Raw genomic sequence first — 14422 nt, 5'->3', positions numbered from 1 at the left:
TATATACAGTAAATATATATTTATTTCATTGTTGGACATTAAAGGCTGTAAAATCACCAGGAAATTGGCCTCCCGAGTGGTGCAGCGGTCTAAGGCATTGCAGTGTTTGAGGCGTCACTACAGATCCGGGTTCAATCCCGGACTGTGTCGCAGCCGGCCGCGACCGGGAGACTCATGAGACGACGCACAATTGACCTAGCATTCTCCGGGTTCGGGGAGGGTTTGGCTGGCCGGGACGTCCTTGTTCCATCGCGCTCTAGAAATTCCTGTGGCGGGCCGGGCACATGCACACTGACACAGTCGACAGTTGTACAGTGTTTCCTTCGACATATTGGTGCGGCTGGCTTCCAGGTTCAGCGAGCAGTGTGTCAGAAAGCAGTGCGGCTTGGCAGGGTGTTGTTACGGAGTATGCATGGCTCTCAACCTTCACCTCTCCCGTATTCCGTAAGACTGTAACTACCAATTGGATATCACAAAATAAAAAGTGAAAAAGTGATATGAAAAAATAAATCACCAGGAAATCAGCTCAAAGTGATTTTCATTTATACATCTATTTCTCAATGTAAGGTTCAAAATTATTATGTTTTTGTCAAATACTATATCTGTGGGTTTCTTGCTGTCAATTTGCAATGTACAAATTATTTATAATTATTACTCCAACCTCGTGAAAATGACAAACTGCATACGTCAACATTTTTCCAAAAACACTGTATATGGAAGGAGTGCCTTTGATTTGACGGCCTGCAAGACGGTTAGAACCAATGACTGTTTCTGTGCATGAGCTTAGCTAGCCAACGTCACCATGACATCGTCTACAAGCGTTATCGGGGGATTTATATTGGAGAAGCAGTTTCTGTTTACTGTACTGTATTTGATAACATGCACAGTTTGAACTACTCCAGGAAGTGACATTGCAGGCTAGCTCAATGCTGACCCTTCTCATTGAGTAACTCAATGAGAAGGGTCAGTTGAAGGCCGACCAGGGTACATCTGATGTATTAGAAGCAATTATTGATACCATGATTGTCTTCGAAAAACAATTCTTTACACAATGATTCACCACGAAGACTGCCATTTTTGCATTCACGATAATGGGGATCCTGTTTTCTGTTAACTGTGCCTGCAGTACCGTGGTCGGCCTTGAACTTCTGAGAGCAGGTCGTTGTCCACTGCTGTACGCTCTCTTTCCTCCTCTACTGATGATACTGCATGCACTACAGTATTGTGTGTCCTGCCTAGGCATCTCTTTGCTTTGTGCACCTTGAATCACACACTTACTAGGGAGAATGGAGGAAGGGGGTACTCTTTGCCTGGTCCATTCAGTGTGCTCCCGATGCAAAATACCACTGACAGATATTTTTATAAATAATTAAGATAAAACGTGGGCTTAATAAAAAGTTTAGTTTTTAATAAAAATAAATAAAATGGAAAAATCTGAGGGGGCACTATGGGCATGATGCCACTGGCTATTGCTCGAACATGGCAACTCAGCGCAAATATGTCAAATGAATTTCAATGAGGAAACAATCAGTGGTTGTATTTGATTAACTTTTTATTTAAAAGGTATGGATTTCAGCAAACAAAGAAAGCCAGAGAGGACAAAAATAGGTACACGGTAAGGGTTTAAGAATTTACAATTTTGAAGTATCGATTGTACAGCGACTTCAAGAAAAGTTGGAGTTTCACTCCAAAAACTCTAGGTTCCACTCAACTCCGCATGGAGTTGAGATACTTGGCTAATTTCTAAATAGTCTGGACTGTGCAATTTAACTGATTTATTCATTTGTTATGGAAAGGTTTGTGAATGTGCGCAGCAGCGTCTTACATCAAGCTGACTCTTGTGAACAAGCAGTCAAACACTTTCTAGAACTAGATACAGTGATAACATCCTAACAAAGAGTTAGAAAAAAATAAGAGCAACAACCTGATTAATACCATACTTTATTTTACCTCTTTAGAAAAAAGCTATTTCTGAACATTTTCTACATCAACTCGGGAAAGCACTTTGATGCGTTTGGGCATGGCCACGATAATCTCCACCCCTGCCCTTTTTCTCTTCCCCTTGGAGGTGGAAACTGTTTTGACGCTAGCGTCCTTCTGAATCACCATGGCCTCACTCTGAGCCTGGAGAACGTCCAGTTTCTGCCTGAGCTCCTGTAGGTGGTCAATGTCGTTGATCCCGCTCACATTCTCCATGATGGATTTGAGTTTGGCCACACACTCCCTCCTCAGTTCCTCCCTCTCCCGCAGACCCTGTGAAGCCTGTGGGGCCACCCACTGTGTTTGTATGCTATGCAGTTGTAACTGTGGAGTTTGAGGAGTTTGCACCAGTGGCACTGTTTCTTCAGGCCCATCCCACTGAAGAGAGACTGGGGAAGCTGGGGAGAGATGCATTAGACCATTGAGGGCTTCCTCTATCTCCTCTGTTGTGGTGTGAATGGTCTGTGAATGCAGTGTGAGCAAAGGGTGGTCCCTGTATTTGGGACACAGGTGCTCCCAGGTCCAGTTAGGCTCAGACCTGAAGACGTGACAGAAGTGTTCACAGGGCAGGCGCTGGTCCCTCCACACCTCACACTCACAGGAGGGCCAGGTGGACTCTGAACCGAAGCTGACCATGTAGGACCGCGCTGCCCTGGTCTCTGCCAGACTCTTCACCCGGAAGGTGCCGTTGGCGGTGTCGCTGGCCTGCTCCACCACGATGTCGGGGTCTTGCAGGGCCGCAGACATGTTGTCCATCACCAGGGCCACCACACTCCAAGGGCGATGCCACAGGAACGGAGGCACAGTGGGGTTGAGGCTGTACTCGCCAGAGGACTGGCTGTTGAGGTCTGTGTACCTGGAGGTTCAGGGAGTGTAGCAGGTTTAGACTGACCAAACATCAAAACACTTACATTAAAGGGGAATTACACTCCAAAATAAAAGTTTACAAAAGTAGTCAAATGTCAAGATGAGTCCACATCCTACATCTTAACCCCAATGGAGAAGATAAGCACTGTAAATTATATGGTGTTTATCTTCCATAAATTTAGCAGATATCTCAATAGAAGACTACTTTTGACAGCAAATACTATTCTAAATGACATTGAATCCTATTCTAAAACAAACTTACCTTTGGTGCATCTGTGGGAAGTAGTCGTCAACAAGGAACTGCAGCATTTGGCTCAGGGTGTCTTTTTTATGGACCTTCATGTTATTATGTGTGAAAAAGTCGCTCTGCATCTCCAGACCTCCGTTCACCATAGACACAAAGTTGACAATATCAACCCTCACAGCGTTCGCCCATCTCTGAATGAACAAGAACAAGAGCATGTAGCCAACCACTGTATGCCCCATCATTAGACTAGGATGCACATTATGGACCTGTAGCTAGCATATTATGGATCTATAGCTAGATATCGTATCATGGATTCAGCTAGCAAAAACATAACACACTTGCTACTGTTACTTCTACAGACTGTCTACATACAGTAGGTGTGGTTTAAACATGCTGTCTGCTTCAGGATGAAAGCACCTCTAAGCACAGGTCTGAGATCTGCTTTCCGTCTAACCACCCTGACCTTCATTAATACGCAGGTGAAGACACAGCAGGTCCAGGACCTGACCCCATTGCCCCTGCGATTTCATTAATTGACATGTGCACTACAAACCTTCTCCTCTGACAGCCACTTGTTAGTGAACCAGTTCTTGAAAAGTTGTCTCTTTTCCAACCAGATGGGGCTCTGCTGTAGTAGTTCTACTGCCCCCTGGTGTTGCTCTCTGGTAAGGGCTCCAGCGATGGCCTTCATCATATCAAAGATCCCCTCCTGGTTGGTGATGGCTCGCGACCGGTTGCTCAGCCACTTGGTCCAGGTCCTCTCCCGCAGGTGATCGCTGAAGACTGCTTGAGCACCTGAGATTGGAATGAGAAACAGTCTGTAATTATCAAACTCTAACACCCTCATCCTCTAGTATTTAGAGATTGTAAAAGATTAAACATGTTCTTGACCAACAGGTCTTTTCAAAAGAAAATCCTGAAACTCACAGCCAACAGTGTTGAGAGCACATTATGAAGCTAACTTGCTTTTCCCACCTCATAGCTAACATTAAAACCTCACCACTGTTCACCTGTGAATGCTGCCTCCACCGCCTTCATCTCCACAGGGCAGTGTTCAGTGAGGATGTAGGCTGGGCTCCAGCCCCGGTTCCACTGCCTGAACACCCCCAGCGCCTCCCCCAAGGCTTCGGCGCTCCTCGACTGCACCACAAACAGGCCCACCGGCGCCACGCTCACATTGGTGCGCACGCACAGGAAGAAGAGTGGCAGTGGGAAGCGCGTCCTCTTATAGGCCGCGTCCAGGAAGCACACCTCCTTGCCATACTGCCGAAGCAGCCGCCGCTGCCAGTCTGTCTGGTAGCAGAGCAACAGGTTCTCGCTCTCTGATTGAACCCTAAGCAGGAAGTTGATTCTAGGAGCTTCCGCCTTCCAATTCTCTGCCAAGGTCTAAGGGGGGGAGGTTATGGTTAATAGCTGAGGTGAAACTTTTGCGTCCTTTCAATTATTTCAGTGCTAACCAAACTCCTTTTTGCGCCAGTGTGAGCTTTATATATGGTTGTGCACCTTGAATTTTGCTATAACATGTCTGTCTTATTCTAAACCACAGCAGTGATATTCCCATGGCCTTATGTCATGGAGTAATATTTATCTGTGCTCTGTTACATCACACACAGTCCTTGGTTCTCAAAATGTTCCACTGAGGACACCTGTTAAAGTTCCCATGTATTAATTCACCATACCCAGTGTGTAGAAGTTTCAGACTACATACTTTCTAAAAAGCAGTTCCAGAATGAGGGGTGCTTTAGCTCTGCTGGTGTTGCTGTTCTGTCTGTTTGGGGAATGGGCTCAGGGAGAGAGTGGTGGGGTCCAAGAGAATGACATCACTCAACCCAGTTGTTGTTGTAGATTTACATAATAATGGCCAGCATCTACTGTCAACAAGTAGGGTGGCAGGTAGCCTAGCGGTTAAGAGCGTTGGGCCAGTAATAGAAAGGTTGCCGGTTAGAATCAGCCGACTAGGTGAAAATCTGTCTGTGCCCTTTGAGCAAGGCACTTTACCCTAATTGTTCATGTAAGTCACTCTGGATGAGAACGTCTGCTAAATTACTAAAATATAAATACAATCGCAATGGAGGCAATGACTATGTATCCAATTCAGTGACTCTGGCTGCGTTTAGACAGGCAGCCCAGTTCTGATCTTTTTTTCACTAATTGGTCTTTTGACCAATCAGATCAGTTCTGAAAAAGATCTGATGTAAACATATCAATTAGTAAACACAGCCTTTGTTGGTGGAGAAAGGAGTCTCTGGAAAGACTCCAGGCTCTGATCTGATGACAACAAACATTTTCAGTGACTTTCTGCTCTTCCCATGTACGGATAACGCACCACAGAGCTGTTATGAATTTTCATTTTTCTTGAATCCGTGGAAAACTCTGCATGTGCGTTCCTGAATTGTATAATAAAGGCTTGTCAAGTCTCTTTCTATCATGCACAGAAACAGGCACTGACACACAATCATCCAAACTGAAAGCTACAGACTGGGATTTTGGAAACTATTCAATTGTCATTTCAATTCTTGATATTTACTCATTGATTCTAGAAGAATATAACGTATCAATGCCTCATGTGCTCAGCACAACTGTCGGTTTATCCTTACCCAACATATTCACTTGCTTGATTTTGGGCATCAGGAGACTGAAAGCAATATATACTGAAAGCATGAATGTTGACATGCAGAATGTTTTGGGACTATATCAAAAAGTAGACTAATGAAACAATAGTGAGTAAAATGCCCCTTTAAACAAGTGTTTCAAAGAGGGTGGGTGACATGCATACAAACTGTTCATAAATTGCATTGAAAACATACAGCTAACACCACAAGCCCCAATGGCCTTATCTCAGAAGACAATCCAAATATCTGATGAATAGGTGGGAATGATGGAGTGCAGCACAGCCTTCTCACCAGCAGGTTGACCAGGTCTATTTTGCTGTAGTGTTCCTCCGCGATGACCTGAGCCATGACGGCATGGATGGTTTTCTCTGTTGGGAAGAAGCGCCTCAGCGGTGGCGGGGTCGTGTCTCGGAACAGTTCCGTCCGCACGTACTGGACCATCTGGTTCTTTACCTCCTTCACCTTCCTCACCCCCTGCTGCACCAACGCTCGGATGTAACCTTTGACCCTGTCGTCCATCTGATCTGCACCCTGAGGGAACGAGTAGAGTGGCTTTTGTTAAGTAGGGAGAAAATACCCCTAACCACTGTTACAGGGTCACATACTTGTATTCCACAAGGAATTTTAAGAGATCAAGGTTTTATTACATCTGTGTACCGAACAGATATACAGGCATACAGATACTAGTTATGTAGCCTAAAGAGAGTCCAATGCAATAGATCCAATGGTCATAGTATAGTAATAACATAGTAATACCTTTCCAATAGGATGGCCCTTGTGGTCAGTGACACTGGGTATTTTGAGGAAATACTGTATCTTCCACTGCACTGAGGCTGGGTCTGTCTGGAGAGCTTGTTTGATGGAAATAGACATGACCCTCCTCAACCGTGATGTGTCCTTCTCCAACTGATGCAGTATGGAGCGAGCGCACACACACACACACACACACACAGATATAATTATGTATATTAGTCTGATGTGCATCCTAATGTTGACTGTGGTGCGCGGTCACTGGAGTTACATAATTAACATATATAAACATAAACACAGTATTTCACCCGTACCTTGAATCCAGGGAACTTGACAATGCGGCTGATTGTGAACACAGCAGGGCATGCTACCTTCTTGGTTTTCAGCAACAGGTTTCTTTTTTCCTTGCCATCTTTTGCCTGAAAGACCAAAATGAGTGGCAGGTGAGAATGGAATTGTTGAGATTGGTTGTGAACCCCACAACTACCTTGAAGCATTGATGAAACCAGGGTCATATTCATTATCATCAAGGACCATAACCACCCAACATCAACCACCCGAGACAAGGCATGTTCAACCCGCTATCATCCAGAAGGCGAGGTCAGTACAAGTCCATCAAAGCTGGGACCGAGAGACTGAAAAACAGCTTCTATCTCAAAGCCATCAGACTGTTAAATAGCCATCACTAGCCGGCCTCCACCCAGTACCCTGACCTGAACTGTCACTGTCACTAGCCAGCTACCACCCGGTTACTCAACCCTGCACCTTAGAGGCCGCTGTCCTATGTACATAGACATGGAATTACTGGTCACTGTAATAATGGAACACTGGTCACTAATCATGTTTAAATGCTGTTTTACTCATTTCATATGTAAACTCAGCAAAAAAAGAAACATCTGTTTTTCAGGACCCTGTCTTTCAAAGATAATTCGTAAAAATCCAAATAACTTCACAGATCTTCATTGTAAAGGGTTTAAACACTGTTTCCCATGCTTGTTCAATGAACCATAAACAATTAACGAACATGCACCTGTGGAACGGTAGTTAAGACACTAACAGCTTACAGACGGTAGGCAATTAAGATCACAGTTATGAAAACTTGGGACACTAAAGAGGCCTTTCTACTGACTCTGAAAAACACTAAAAGAAAGATGCCCAGGGTCCCTGCTCATCTGCGTGAACGTGCCTTAGGCATGCTGCAAGGAGGCATGAGGACTGCAGATGTGGCCGGGGCAATAAATTATAATGTCCGTACTGTGAGACGCCTAAGACAGCGCTACAGGGAGACAGGACGGACAGCTGATCATCCTCGCAGTGGCAGACCACGTGTAACAACACCTGCACAGGATCGGTACATCCGAACATCACACCTGCGGGACAGGTACAGGATTGCAACAACTGCCCGAGTTACACCAGGAACGCACAATCCCTCCATCAGTGCTCAGACTGTCCGCAATAGGCTGAGAGAGGCTGGACTGAGGGCTTGTAGGCCTGTTGTAAGGCAGGTCCTCACCAGACATCACTGGCAACAACGTCACCTATGGGCACAAACCCACCGTCGCTGGACCAGACAGGACTGGCAAAAAGTGCTCTTCACTGACGAGTCACGGTTTTGTCTCACCAGGGGTGAGAGTCGGATTCGCGTTTATCGTCGAAGGAATGAGCGTTACACCGAGGCCTGTACTCTGGAGCGGGTGTGTCACAGCATCATTGGACTGAGCTTGTTGTCATTGCAGGCAATCTCAACGCTGTGCGTTACAGGGAAGACATCCTCCTCCCTCATGTGGTACCCTTCCTGCAGGCTTATCCTGACATGACCCTCCAGCATGACAAAGCCACCAGCCATATTGCTCGTTCTGTGCGTGATTTCCTGCAAGACAGGAATGTCAGTGTTCTGCCATGACCAGCGAAGAGCCCGGATCTCAATCCCATTGAGCACGTCTGGGACCTGTTGGATCGGAGGGTGAGGGCTAGGGCCATTCCCCCCAGAAATGTCCGGGAACTTGCAGGTGCCTTGGTGAAAGAGTGGGGTAACATCTCACAGCAAGAACGGGCAAATCTGGTGCAGTCTATGAGGAGGAGATGCAGCTGGTGGCCACACCAGATACTGACTGTTACTTTTGATTTTGACCCCCCCTTTGTTCAGGGACACATTATTCAATTTCTGTTAGTCACATGTCTGTGGAACTTTTTCAGTTTATGTCTCAGTTGTTATTTGTTATGTTCATACTAATATTTACACATGTTAAGTTTGGTGAAAATAAACGCAGTTGACAGTGAGTACGTTTCTTTTTTTACGTTTCTTTTTTTGCTGAGTTTATATACTGTATTCTAGTCAATGCCATCCTATTCAACTTTTTCTGTATATATACACACTATTCTATCCTACGTATTCAACAGATACACTAAATATTTTATCCACATACTGTCCATAATGTCTATACAACACACACACACACACACACACACACACACACACACACACACACACACACACACACACACACACACACACACACACACACACACACACACACACACACACACACACACACACACACACACACACACAGTACCAGTGAAAAGTTTGGACACACCTACTCATTCCAATGTTTTTCTTTATTTTTGCTATTTTCTACCATGTAGAACAATAGTGAAGACTTCAAAACTATGAAATAACACATATGGAATCATGTAGATTTTCCTTCACTCTGTGTTCCAACTCATCCCAAACCATCTCAATTGGTTTGAGGTCGGCGGATTGTGGAGGGCAAGTCATCTGATGCAGCACTCCATCACTCTCCTTCTTGGTAAAATAGCCCTTACACAGCCTGGAAGTGTGTTGGGTCATTGTCCTGTTGAAAATAGTCCCACTAAGCGCAAATCAGATGGGATGGCGTATCGCTGCAGAATGCTGTGGTAGCCCTGCTGGTTAAGTGTGCCTTGAATTATAAATAAATCCCAGACAGTGTCACCAAAGCACCCCCACACCATCACACCTCCTCCTCCATGCTTCACAGTGGGAACCACACATGCGGAGATCATCCGTTCACCTACTCTGCGTCTCACAAAGACACGGCGGTTGGAATCAAAAATCTCAAATTTGGACTCATCAGACCAAAGAACAGATTTCCACGGGTCTAATGTCCATTGCTCGTGTTTCTTGGCCCAAGCAAGTCTCTTCTTATTGGTGTCCTTTAGTAGTGGTTTCTTTGAAGCAATTCGACCATGAAGGCCTGATTCACGCAGTCTCTTCTGAACAGTTGATGTTGAGATATGTCTTTTGAACTCTGTGAAGCATATATTTGGGCTGCAATTTCTGAGGCTGGTAACTCTGATGAAGTTATCCTCTGCAGCAGAGGTAACTCTGGGTCTTCCTTTCTTGTGGCAGTCCTCATGAATGCCAAGAGTGTGCAAAGCTGTCATCAAGGGAAAGAGTGGCTACCTTGAAGAATTACCAATATAAAATATATTTTGATTTGTTTAACACTTTTTTGGTTACTACATGATTCAATGTGTTATTTCATAGGTTTGATGTCTTCAGTATTATTCTACAATGTAGAAAATAGTCAAACTAAAGCAAAACCCTTGAATGAGTAGGTATTTCCAAACTTCTGACTGGTACTATATATATATATACACACACATGCGTGTTTGGGGTCACTTAGAAATGTCCTTGTTTTTGGTTAAAAAAAAATATTTAAAAATTGTCCATTAAAATAACATCAAATTGATCAGAATATAGTGTAGACATTGTTAATGTTGTAAATGAAAGCTGGAAACAGCACATTTATTAATAGTACCCGCAAAACACCAGTCTCAATGTCAACAGTGAATAGGCAACTCCGGGATGCTGGCCTTCTAGGCAGAGTTGCAAAGAAAAAGCCAAATCTCAGACTGGCTAATAAAAAGAAAAGACGAACTCTGCCTAGAAGGCCAGCATCCCGGAGTCGCCTCTTCACTGTTGACGTTGAGACGGGTGTTTTGCGTGTACTATTTAATGAAGCTGCCAGTTGAGGACTTGTGAGGCATCTGTTTCTCAAACTAAACACTCTAATGTACTTGTCCTCTTGCTCAGTTGTGCACTGGGGCCTCCCACTCCTCTTTCTATTCTGGTTAGAGCCAGTTTGCGCTGTTCTGTGAAGGGAGTAGTACACAGCGTTGTACAAGATCTTCAGTTTCTTGGCAATTTCTCGCATGGAATAGCCTTAATTTCTCAGAACAAGAATAGACTGACGAGTTTCAGAAGAAAGTTCTTTGTTCCTGGCCATTTTAAGCCTGTAATCGAACCCACAAATGCTGATGCTCCAGATACCTAACTAGTCTAAAGGCCAGTTTTATTGCTTCTTTAATCAGGACAACAGCTTTCAGCTGTGCTAACATAATTGCAAAAGGGTTTTCTAATGATCAACTAGCCTTTTAAAATGATACACTTGGATTAGCTAACACAACGTGCCATTGGAACACAGGAGTGATGGTGCTGATAACGGGTCTCTGTACGCCTACGTAGAAATTCCATTAAAAAATCTGCCGTTTCCAGCTACAATTGTCATTTACAACATTAACAATGTCTACACTGTATTTCTGATCAATTTGATGTTATTTTAATGGACAAAAAAAGTGCTTTTCTTTCAAAAACAAGGACATATCTAAGTGACCCCAAACTTTTGAATGGAAGTGTGTATATATATATATATACACACACACACACACACACAACACTCCGGACTCCGACATTGCTTGTCCTAATATTTATATATTTCTTAATTCCATGCTTTTACTTTTAGATTTGTGCATATTGTTGTTAAATATTACTGCACTGTTGGAGCTAGGAACACAAGCATTTCGCTACACCTGCAATAACATCTGCTAAATATGTGTATTCAACCAATAAAATGTTATTTGATTAGGCACCATATGGAAGAAAATTTACTGAAATAAGGTGGGAAAACCTGAACTCCAATAAGAAAAGCTCCTTTCCTTTTTCCGTTGCACAATGTTTTGAAAAGTTTTGCTATGATGTGTCCTAATGAATTTGATCCAGGTTCAGATGCACAATATGTCCTAATCATTTACATGGAACACTTCAAAGCCATTTCAGAATATCATAGATAGTAGCACCCTTTGATCCTCAAGTTCCTGCCTCTTCTTGATTCCACACTTTGCCCGGCCCCTGTGGCATCCCATCAGTTTGTGTCCGATGAACACAAAGGGTACGCCGTCAAAGGGGATACAGGGAGTACCCTTGCCGTACTTCCATTCCCAGTATAGCCTGTTCTTGTGGTCCTGTGGTTTCCAACCTGTTTAGCAGAACACATTGAAAGAGCCATGAGTCCAGGGGTGTATTCATTAGTCGGATTCTGTTGCAAACCGTTTTGCAATGGAAATCGTTTACTGTCTAGGTACCAAACAGAAGCTAACAGAGCAAACAGAACAGAACAAAACGGGGAGGGACCTACCTGAATTTGTCATATAGAAACTTGTTTTATTTTGCAAAACATTTTATGTATTGAGTAAACGGTTTACGACTAATGAATACACCCCAGTAGTTTGCAGAATATACATCACTAGCTACATAAGAATAATAATCAATCAATGGCTACTTAGTATAGTAGTATCAGTAGCTAAATAGTATAGAAGGGCTAAAAGATAGCAGTAGCTTGATCAATGCACGTTTGCTCCAGAACACTCTCAAAGATGTTTTATAACTAACCCAAGATAGACTAGAGCCTGTAGTTTCCAATAGGAGCAAATGAATCATAGTGAGCAGAAGAAGCAAGGAGATGGACAGAGCCAATCACGAGCTACTGAGATCCTATTGGCGCGTTCTAGCATTGATTTGCATATCTCCTTTAGGGAACGACTACTCTGTGAAGTGCCCTTGCACTCTTTCTAAACAACGTATATTTTTAAAACCGTGGCAAAGGGTGAAGTCTACAAAACACAGTCCAATCTGTTACAGATTATACTTCTAAAAGAACTGTATAAAGATCAGATGTTTCATCAATGAGAAAATTTGCAATGTTGGCGAAAATCCATCTCGCTCCATCTTCTCTCACTGCCGGCCACTGGGATTACTCTCATCACCATATTTGGGCTAGAGAGGAAACGCCAACAGGATGCATCACATTTATACATCCGGTGAAATGTCTGTCTCATTGTTATATCTGTGAAGCTCTTTAGCTTGCTAGCTAGCTTACCTTGGTCATTGAAGCGCTTGTCCACACGGTAAGAAATATATTTCACACAGGTTGACTCTTCGACGTGTGAGATATGCTTATTGACCTCTTCAATTGTTTCAAAGACCGCTTCGTTGCTCATTTTTGATTATTATCTGCTACCAACGCAGAGAAACATTCATGTAAACATTCAAATAATGTAGCTAGCTAGCTAAGTACCAGCACAGAGTTTCTAAATCCAGAGGTACAACATCGCGAGGCTTCTGGTAACGTTTGCGAGACCGACCAGGCCGGGGGTTGTGGTTTGAGACGTCAATGCGCAGTTCAGCGCGAGACGCCTTTAGACCCGCGGACGTGTTTTTACCATAGAGAATGATTGAGGAGAAACCGTACCCATTACATTAGGAAAACTGTTGTAATGAACACTTATGAGAATGGTGGACTGAATTTTCTGGACTTTACTACTTTAAATAATACTTTTTAAGATCAATTGGACAAAACAATTCCTAAGAAGACCCACTTCTATCTGGAATTTTATTCCTCATCATGTCTTCTCTACTTTTGGTGGCCTTAACTTCATGTTGTTGTGCAATTATAATATTGACAAAATTCCAGTGAAACTTTCTGCTTTTCATCGGCAGGTTTTCTTGTCATGGTCCTTAATTTATAAACACAAATTTTCTCCACACAGATATTATATATGGAATAATCGGGATATATTGTATAAAAATACTTCTTTGTTTTTAGAATATTGGTTCCGAAATAATATCCTATTGGTGAGCCAACTGGTAAATGCAGAGGGTCTTTTACTCAGTTATAAGGAATTCTTATCTCTTTACAAGGTCCCTGTAACACCTAAAGATTTTGCAATTGTTTTAGACGCCATTCCCTCAGGTGTTGCTCTGTTATTCAGGAACGTGTCAAGACCTGACCCTCAGAGCCTACCTTCTATTGACCCTGTTGACTCATCAGTAGGAAAGATTTGTTTCTCTTTTGGCCCATTCAACAACAGAGCGATACGAACCTTGTTTCAGCAGGATGTTGTATCTATACCTTATGTCATGCCTTATTGGAATGGATTTATTGATAATATCTGTTGGGGAAAAGTTTGGATGTTGCCACACACATACCTACTTGTTAACAAAATTTAGGAGGTTTCCTTTAAAATTATTCATAAATATTATCCTGCCAACCACTATATGAAGAAGTTTAAGGAAAACATCAACTCAAATTGCTCCTTTTGTAATGACCACCCAGAAACAGTGTTGCATCTTTTTTGGCATTGTATACATGTAAGAAAACTGTGGCAAGACATCAGTAGATTTATAATTGAACACATTTATGAAGATTTTACACTATTGTGGAGAGATGTACTGCTTGGATTCTTTACATACGATAAAAATAAGCTGAAACATTTTGATGTAATTAATTTCATTATTCTTTTGGCCAAATTTCATATACACAAATGTAAATTTACTAACAAAAAAACACATTTTCTTACCCTACAAAAAGAAATTGAACTGTATTTTAAGACTATTAAATACTCTAACAAAAAAGCTGTTAGAATTGTAAGTGTATGTATGTCCCTTAAGGTCCTTGTGTAATTGTAATGTGATATTGTACCCCCTAGCTCGATTGTCCATTATATATAATCTATATATACTTGTGTTCCCTTATGTACTTTCTGTATTGATTTGTTGTTTAATAAATATTTTTTTTTTTTTAAAGGATTGAGGCCAACAAGCCATTTTAGCATGGGCATGCTGTCGCTATAATGGCACAGATAT

The 14422-nt window shown here is 42.7% G+C and overlaps 1 protein-coding gene across 1 annotated transcript; it reads right to left on the bottom strand.

Annotated features, from left to right (window-relative positions):
* Positions 1–1531: 1531 nt before the first annotated feature.
* LOC139544255 (uncharacterized) lies at positions 1532–13011 on the bottom strand. Its single transcript, XM_071351173.1, has 9 exons — positions 12657–13011; positions 11578–11756; positions 6771–6875; positions 6463–6612; positions 5998–6237; positions 4105–4480; positions 3648–3889; positions 3110–3285; positions 1532–2836 (listed from the first exon to the last, which is right to left on the bottom strand). Exons 1-9 carry the CDS (start codon positions 12775–12777, stop codon positions 1966–1968), a joined length of 2460 nt encoding a protein of 819 aa, XP_071207274.1. The 5' UTR covers positions 12778–13011; the 3' UTR covers positions 1532–1965.
* Between the last annotated feature and the right edge of the window lie 1411 nt (positions 13012–14422).

Source organism: Salvelinus alpinus, chromosome 18 (assembly GCF_045679555.1).
Source record: "Salvelinus alpinus chromosome 18, SLU_Salpinus.1, whole genome shotgun sequence".
NCBI classification, from domain to species: domain Eukaryota; kingdom Metazoa; phylum Chordata; class Actinopteri; order Salmoniformes; family Salmonidae; genus Salvelinus; species Salvelinus alpinus.
Note: the sequence above shows the minus strand (reverse complement) of the source record. Positions and strands in the feature narration are given on the sequence as shown.